At 47.8% G+C, this 8,298-nt stretch overlaps 3 protein-coding genes across 3 annotated transcripts in view; all 3 read left to right on the top strand.

Annotated features, from left to right (window-relative positions):
* Nucleotides 1–1,778: 1,778 nt before the first annotated feature.
* On the top strand, nucleotides 1,779–2,330 carry LOC4800326 (uncharacterized). Its single transcript, XM_001357547.4, has one exon. It carries the CDS (start codon nucleotides 1,823–1,825, stop codon nucleotides 2,198–2,200), a length of 378 nt encoding a protein of 125 aa, XP_001357584.3. The 5' UTR covers nucleotides 1,779–1,822; the 3' UTR covers nucleotides 2,201–2,330.
* A 33-nt stretch (nucleotides 2,331–2,363) lies between these two features.
* On the top strand, nucleotides 2,364–3,184 carry LOC4800325 (uncharacterized). The gene has a single exon (XM_001357548.4). The coding sequence runs from the start codon at nucleotides 2,468–2,470 to the stop codon at nucleotides 2,864–2,866; it is 399 nt and encodes a 132-aa protein (XP_001357585.2). The 5' UTR covers nucleotides 2,364–2,467; the 3' UTR covers nucleotides 2,867–3,184.
* A 156-nt stretch (nucleotides 3,185–3,340) lies between these two features.
* The window catches only part of LOC6896683 (uncharacterized), a 38,352-nt gene continuing 33,394 nt past the window's right edge, over nucleotides 3,341–8,298 (top strand). The window contains exons 1-3 of the mRNA XM_002136862.4: nucleotides 3,341–3,475; nucleotides 3,552–3,632; nucleotides 6,454–7,203. The gene's annotated coding sequence lies outside the window, so the exon portion shown is untranslated. The remainder of the gene's footprint in view (nucleotides 3,476–3,551; nucleotides 3,633–6,453; nucleotides 7,204–8,298) is intronic.

The raw sequence follows: 8,298 nt of genomic DNA, 5'->3' as shown, positions 1-8,298 counted from the left end.
GGGGAGGGTGGGGCGGGAATTCAATTCCGGTTTAAGTTCATATCGGAAAGGGCATATGGCATATGGCACCAGGAACTGTCATTGCTATCTGCTATCTTGGATAGCAGCGAATGGGATATTCATGGCTTTGCGTTGCACGTGGGTGGGGTGTGGGGTGTGGGGTGGTGGCCTCTCTCTGGCTTGCAGCAATTAACAGTTAATAAGAGCCGCGACTAAGCGGTCGCCGAGCGGGCCATCGGACCGACCGACCCCAAAGCAGATTTGTTGCAATTAGCCAGGCCGCAGCCGAATCGCAGGAGTGCCTAAGTCGCCAAAGCCCGGAATGGCAGGGCCATAATTAAATTATCATTAACGATGTCGGTTTAGCAAATCGACCTCTGTAGGCCGTTAGCAGGGTACAGGAACAGCCAGTGGCATAGTCGTTGCGGAGAGGAGATGGGGGGATCCATAGGCCCCTCGAATGAAGCCTGGGTCTAGGAGAAGAGAGCATTCTTATGATATGATAGCCCTGCATATACCAATCTCTCATTTTGCAGAATTTTCAGGCCTCTGCAAATCACAGATTTTTGGGTTTTTTCGACCAACAAATTGGCAGTCGGAAATTGGAAAACATAAACCCAGTAAACCAAAACCGCCGCTAAATGCGACCCCCAAATGTAATTGTATTTGCACTTTCGGCGAGCACAACTGTACCTCTCGAATTGCAAATCCACGCACAAATGCAGGTGGGGCATGGGGGGCTGGGGGTGGTGCCTGAAGTGTGCTTAAATTCTCATTAGACGCATTAGTGGCGCTGACCAGCTGCCCAATGGAGGCGGCACAGCCTCCCTCTCTGGCCCACGGACCCTGCCTAAATTCAATAATAATAATTGATTGCTTATTACAAATACAGCAACCATGGGGAAGAGGGGCATTCGGTATTCGGCATTCGGCATTCGGCGTTGCATATGTGGCTCAAAATTTATGTGGCAGCAGAAAGGGGTTTCCATTTCGGTATTTGCTAATATTTACGCATTAGTTATATGCCGAGGGGCAGTGCCACATGTGTACATAGCCATAGACATGCCTCTAAGTCCCCCAGTAAATGGCCAACCACACCGCCGCCCACATGAGGCAGAGACAGACAGAGACAGGGAGAGGGAGACAGAGTTGGAGGAGCATCATTAAAATTTAATGTTTTCATTTCGGTTTTGTGCAACGCAGCACAAAATAATTTTAATTATTAACTTTATAATTATGCAAAATCACGCATTACATTAGAATCACTTTGTTATGCTGATTTGGTTTTGCGATTTGGTCGCTTTGAGTTGCCCCGAGCTCTGGTATTTCTCGGATTTCCATAATGCTGATAGGCATTCGGATCCCTCAAGTGCCCCTCCCCCGCACCCAGCAAAACTACGACGACAAGTGTTGCAACATTAATTAAACCCCAAGGAGTTCCATAACGATAACGATATTAAAGCAATGCCTCAAAAGCGTAGCGCCTGACGCGAATATGGGATACCCTTCCTCTCTCCAAAGAATTTCCATATGTAAAAAATATATTTCAAATATGGAAATGTCCCATGGAATTGTCCTCTTGGAGGTAGAGCTTCAACCATCTTCGGACGTCGATCTACTCCCACTCGAATGTATGTACATACATTGAAAAGTTAAAGACCTTTTTATTTTGTAGAATGTATTCCAGATTGCAGTCTCTGAGGAACAGCACTGGGAAAGACCCACTCCGAGACTTGAGCAAATTCTCACCAAGATCCCACTAGTATAAAAGCAGAACAGCCAACCGATTCCGGCTCAGTACCATGAAAACCGCGATTCCAAAATGAGAACTACATCGATACTCCGTCAAGCCACATTCGGGCTGCTGCTCTGCCACGTCTGCCAGGAAGCTGCCGCCACCAATGCTGTGGTCCGATTCATCGAAGAAATACCCCGCAACGTTCTGATAATTATCGGAGCTATCGTATTGTCCACCGTCTGGCTGGGCTGCACCTACTTCATAACCAGCAGGCACCAGAAGGCACTGCAGTACTTGCAGCGGCAGCTCGACGAGCTCTGGCTGGTGCAGGCGAAGCCATCGGTCTGGCCACACACCCCTTTCATCCCGAATCCCAGGGACAAGGACGACAATCCGCCGGAGTATATTCCCCCAAAGAACCCACAGGAGAATGCTCAGGGGAAGCTGGATAACTCTCAATAAATATATCTGAGTATATCCTCTTTTCATCAAGTTTCACCCAAATACAGAACGGAGTACAATATTCTTAAGGCCAAATCTTTTATGTTAACACATTTTCAATACATCGACATTAAAAATGGCACGAAAAAGATATCTGTATCTGGGCATAGTAACCTCTGATTTATCGCTAGCATTGCCATCCCGAGTTTACTCCAACAACATCAGCCCAGGGGAAGCTACAGAGAAAATTTCCAGTTTTGTTTCCAAATCTCGAGAAAAAGAGGCGTCATGGACGGCAATGCGATGATGCTTTTCCTGTTGCTGGATCTTCTGTGGCAAGTAAAGGCGCTCAACTGCTCGAGTGGCAGGAGGAGCAGCGAGGACTTCTTCATCTGCGGCGCCAACGGGTGCTGTGTCGAGGGCTGTGTGGAGAACGACCTGGGCCAGTGCGTCGAGGAGGACTGCACCACCAGCCTGACTGGTTGGCTTCACCGGTCTGTGACAGTGTCCTGCTACTTCCACTGGGCAATGATCCTGTGCGCTGCCCTGACCACCGCCTTGATGACGCTCCTGGTACTCTACGCGCTGGGGCTTCAGCTGCGGAAGTTCTTCCGCCAACGATTCAACGCCCGGTACAGGCCCATCAAAGACGTCAGTGGCGTCTCCATCGGCTCCACCCTGTGCTAAGCACACATGCGTGCCCCGGCCGATGGAGCAGAGCAGAAGAGAGGAGGCGAGAGGCAGCAGAAACAGAGGAAAGGAGTGGCGAAAGGGATTTGGCTTAAGCTACAATACATTAGCGGTAGCTTTGCTCTGGCTTCCAATTCAATTCTTTGGGTATCCCGTGCGAAAGCCATGTAAATTACGATTCGGCACCTCGCAAATCCTATTAGTAGTTAAACCTGATTAGGAAATACTTGCGGCTGGGATTCCTGTGCTCCTCCTGGGCTGCTTTCAGCCGGGGTTCGTTAAAAACAAATAATAATAAATGGCTCACATGTGAAATAATGCTTTGTGGGATGCCCAAGCCGATGCCCTCCGGGGTGACAAGTTCCTCTGCGAAATGGAAATGGGAATGAAAATGGAGACGGAGACGGAGACACGGTGTTGGAGTCGAGTCAAAGGTGCAATAACCCACTCGTACGGGCCACATAAAACTAAATGGCTGCGGGTTACGTTCCCCAGAATTCCCCCAGTCCCCACCTCCGGCTCACCCGTGCCCAGCCACCAGCTCTATTGCGGTGGAGATAACACACATACGACGGTTATTGTACCTGGTACTCTTTTGGATCTGGGGTATGTTCATTTCTCTGGAAAGAACTCTGTTCACTTGTATCTAAACTATATCTTTATTCATATTATTACTATACAGAATTCAGAGACTCCCACATCGATGTACGGATATCCAGAGGCTGGGATGAAGAGCCTTTACACACTTTGTTCAATGAAATGGGTAAGTACTGGGCATCCCATAGTCGTAATAGCGAATAAATCATTCTTATTTCTTTATATATATGTATATATATAAACATATGGGTATATATATTTAGTATAACTGAAAGTCAGTGAGCCGTGCAGCCAAAGCTAAACGCGTTGCCGGCATTCGCGCAGAAAATGAAATGGAAAATATTGCTGGAGCAGGAAAAAGGGGAAATAAAAAAGAAATAAACGAGCCAAAAAGGAAAAGCTTTTTGCCAAAAGGTTTTCCCTCTCCACCCGCCTCTCCACCCTGACTGAGTGGGTGGTGGAAGGGGATCTACCGGGTAGCAGATTTAGAGGTTACTTATGTGTGATTTAGTACAGCATGCGCGAATATGGCGGCGATAATTCTTTAAAAATTGGAAATTGTTTTCCAATCGATTTCGCATTTAGCCAAAAAGCACTCAACACAAAGACACGGGGTTAGAAAGAGCAGGATGGGGTTAGTAAGAGAGAGAGAGAGAGGGAGAGAGTAACAGACGAGTGTCTTTTATAAAGTTGTATATGTAGTAGTTGGCTCACCCCCACCCATACACACACACACACACACACAGATGTGCATTTATATTTCGATAAAAATGTGTATGAAAAATACAATATTTCGTTATTTTTCGCCTGACTGCCAGCTTTGAAAAGGATTTGGCAGGTGAAATCATGGATTTAGATTCGGATTTGGCTTTGGCTTTTCCCTATAGTTGTGTTTATTTCTCGGTGTTTGTCATGTGAAAACTGTGTGGTTCTGTTCTGCAGAAGGAAAATACGAAATGCGAAAGGGGTTTAGTTTTGTTAAAAGGTACGACTATACACAATTAAGTCCCTCCTCTTGCATGACAGTGAAATCAATGTGGGTTGACTCTTCGTACACCGCACATGCACATGTACATATATCTCTCCAATCCCCATCCCCATCCAGCCATTCATCCAAGTTTATATAAAAGACATTTCCTTGTTCGAGTGTAAGCAGCCAAAACATTTGCTCTCATTGTGGGTGTCGTCGTGCACAATGGACTACAATGGATTGTAGTACAATGGGCACAAAAGGTTAGATACACACAGGGGCGTGTTTCGGGCGGTGGTTGCTTCCGAGGCAGGACCCAAAAGCACATCCCAAGTGGGGGAGATCGGGAGACCAGGAGAGTGGGAGAGTCGTGACATATTTTATTTGCACAATGACAATACGAGTTACTCGACAGACACTAACCTCTCTCTTTTGGGTGAGGGCGTCGCAACACCCGCCACCCACCATTATACAAACGCACCCCTCTGCAACTCCCACTCCCACACCAGCACACAATTACAGTTACAGCCACAGATATCTGCATGAGGCAGAGAAAGGGCACGCAGCCGCGCACAAAGTAGTAAAATAAGTGCAAAGGATAATGCGAATTGGAATGACAAGACCCGGAATAATCATTGGCTCCACGCACTCTCGAAACGGAGGGAGTAAAGTGTGAGCGGGGAGTTGCCGTTGCCTGGAAGGATGTTTGGGGCGCCCAGATACCGTTTTGCCGTCGGCAATTGTTCCACAAAGGGAATATATATTCCTATATCTAAACAATGAACTTGCTTTCTATTCTCTCTCCAAATCCCCATGACCTTCACGCATGGATTGATTCACTTAGAAATGTGGCAACTATCTCGAGATTTAGACAAGTTGTCCAATCAACTCCATCTGCCACTGGCCTCCTACTATGTTTATGCCTTTTAAGTAAATTAAAATTTACTCATTTTGTTGCCAACTCCGAGGATCGACAGTGCCCCATGCCACACAGGCGACATCAAATCGCGCGCATGACAATAATGTCAATTTTATTTGTCGCCATTTTTATTGCAATCTCGGGGTTCCGTGCCTCCTGTGCGTCCTCCGTGGCTACTCCTTGGGCATCTATTCCTTCTATTCCTGGGCTGCGGCTGCCTTGGCTCGTAAAATATTTTTATGTATTTTTTATTTACCCAACGCTCTGCTCTGCTCTGCTCTGCTATGCTCTGCTCAGCTCTGCCATGCATGACCCCAATATGGTTCGGGGCTCACTGCAATTGGTGCTGGTTGCTGCCCCTCTAGCTCCAGCTGCAGAGCCAGCTGCTGGCTCCTTGTGGCAGGCAGGCAGGGTTTTAATGTGCGCCATTTTATTCGCCACAAAACCGACACACGGCACCATTAAAAAGCCATAAGCGTTGAGCCTTCAGCTTGTCCTGGCCATGCCCTTGCTCCTGGTCTTCCGCCGGCTCCTGCTTCCGGCCTGGACTCGCGCTTAGACGTTATTAGAATTTTCCCGGCCCGGCCCGCCCTGGCACGGCCCCATCTGACCATTCTCGCGGCCCCAATCCCAGCCTGGTTGCTGGCCATAAACTGTGCTGGAGCAGCAAACATTTTGATTACAATTTTTATGATTTTTAGGTCAAAATTTGGCATCATAAAATGGCCAAAAAGTAAATTTCAAATAAATAAACAGCGGCCAGGCGGAGTCTGGAGTCTGGAGGAGTCGCAGGGCGCAGCGGCCGAATATGTGATGTGTTTTATGTGCGGCCTTTCTGGCCATCATTTTGTTTTGGCCATAAACCCCGAATATTGGGGCACAGGACCTGTGTGTTATTGTCTTCATTTGGGGTTTCCTTTTCATGGAGAAGCTGACAATTATTTAGATTTCTTTTCCGAGACTTAGTTCATATTTCATTTCCGTTTAATGAGACCCAAAGCTGCTGCAGTAAAAGCGGCTTAGAAATTGAATTTTAAACTGCTCTAAATGGACCTGAATCTGGGACTAATTAAGCCATAAACCCTTTGCCCCAAGCAGGTGCCATAGATTTTTACCCCCAGGCCCGAGCCGAGCCGAGGCGCAGGCGACTACTGACATATGGCATAGACTGGGATGGTACTGGGATGGCACTGGTACGAGAGCGGTACTGGGGGCAATCCTAACCCAAACTGTGCCTGGCAGATAAGAGCGTCGAAGATTTATTGCCAACGCAATGAGTTAAGAAAGACAAGTACCTAAGGGAAAAATACAGCAGCAGCAGCCAGAGATGGAGATGGAGATGGAGCGGGATCTGGAGACGATGATGATGATGATGATACGAGTACGATGACGATGACGAGTTTGTATGTACAACACAATGGGAAAACAGCTCGAAGAGCAGCAGCAGTAATAATGATGGAGCTGCCGCATACTGACAAAGTAAATGATGGGGAATCAAGTGGAGTGGAGCAGAGCAGCGAAGAGAGAGAGCAGGAGGAGGGAGATGTGGTGGCCTGGTTACCCGACTGGTCCTCTGATTGTCTCTGATGGGTGGATGGGTGGCTGGGTGGATGGTTAGTGCCTGGCAGGCAAATAATGGCTGACAGCATACGTTGTGTCTTGAGACAGTTTCAAGATGGCGCTCGCATCTGCTTCTTTTATGTGTACAATCGAAGCCGCGCAGATGGAAGGGTCTCCGGTCTCCTCCAGATGGGGTTGGAAGAAACAATCAGAGTACACTGGAACACAAATAGATACTCCATTGAAAGGATACGTAAAGCTCCCTGAAGCTTTATAATTTCTCCAAGTGTAACTCTCTAGCCATCTTTGCCACTCCTCCTTTATCTACACACATATACATTTCCTTCGCTTTCCTTCGAGCATGCATAGGAAGTTGATTTTAATTGTATCTCATCCATTATGTACACTGCCTTCCCTCCTGCCTTTGCCTGTCTTCCGGCCCGCTCTGAGCGTGATTAACAATAATTAGACTTGGCATTAATTACGCCGAAAAGTTAATTACGCAAGTGTGGACTGATACAGTAGCCAACGAAGAGGAGATATGAAACCCCTTAAGGAAAGGACACTTCTTCAAGAATTTCCTATAGTAATAGGGCCACAAAGCGTGGCAGATTTTCGAAATAGAGACAATAAGGGAGTTCGTAAAACAGCTGGAGCGCAACTTATTAACCCTTTGACTCCCCCGTCCCCTGCCACTGCCACTGCCACAGCCACAGCCACCCACACAGACACACACAGAGTGCCACAGTGGAGGCCGCAATAAAATCAATCTTATTAAAACATTAACAGCGGGGCAAAGGGGAATAAAATAAATCAAATGGTCGCCGGGTCGCCCGGCCGCCCGGCCACACCCCCCATCCCCCCGTAATGGATGCTTAACGCAGCGGGAATTCTTACTCCGACCCATCCCGTACATTCCCCCCTCGAAATCCAGGACGTCCCCGATCCGGCGGCACTTTATTAGCCGACGCTTCAATCACGCCGGTCGGGCGGGCGCGCAGCATATGAAATTCAAATTTGATGCCCGAATGGGAACCAAACCAACCCCCTCGAACATTTTGCATAGTCGTGGCAGGAAGACCGGGGATGGGATGTCCTTTTATTATTATTTTTATTGTGCGGTGATTTTCCGGCAGCACCAAATCCTGTCGGCTGGGTGTGGGGGTGGGGGGCAGGGCAAGGGCAGGGGCAGTGTCCTGTCACTTGGCGGTCGGCGGGGTGCATATAAATTCGACATAATTTCATTGTAATGAATAAATTGATGGATGGATCTTTTTGCACCAGGTCCACCTCGGAATTAAACACTTGCCTGCCTGCCACCAGGGGGGATGTCCGTGGGGGAAGGCGACCTGTGTGTAGAACGTATTTTTGTATCTTTAAATT

Source organism: Drosophila pseudoobscura, chromosome 2 (assembly GCF_009870125.1).
Source record: "Drosophila pseudoobscura strain MV-25-SWS-2005 chromosome 2, UCI_Dpse_MV25, whole genome shotgun sequence".
Classification (NCBI taxonomy): domain Eukaryota; kingdom Metazoa; phylum Arthropoda; class Insecta; order Diptera; family Drosophilidae; genus Drosophila; species Drosophila pseudoobscura.
The sequence above is the reverse complement of the archived record's forward strand: the minus strand, read 5'-3'. Positions and strand labels throughout refer to the sequence as shown.

Excerpts from the sequence above, each read along its gene's own strand:
- LOC4800326 (XM_001357547.4), top strand. The coding sequence starts at position 1,823 with ATGAGAACTACATCGATACTCCGTCAAGCCACATTCGGGCTGCTGCTC.
- LOC4800325 (XM_001357548.4), top strand. The coding sequence starts at position 2,468 with ATGGACGGCAATGCGATGATGCTTTTCCTGTTGCTGGATCTTCTGTGG.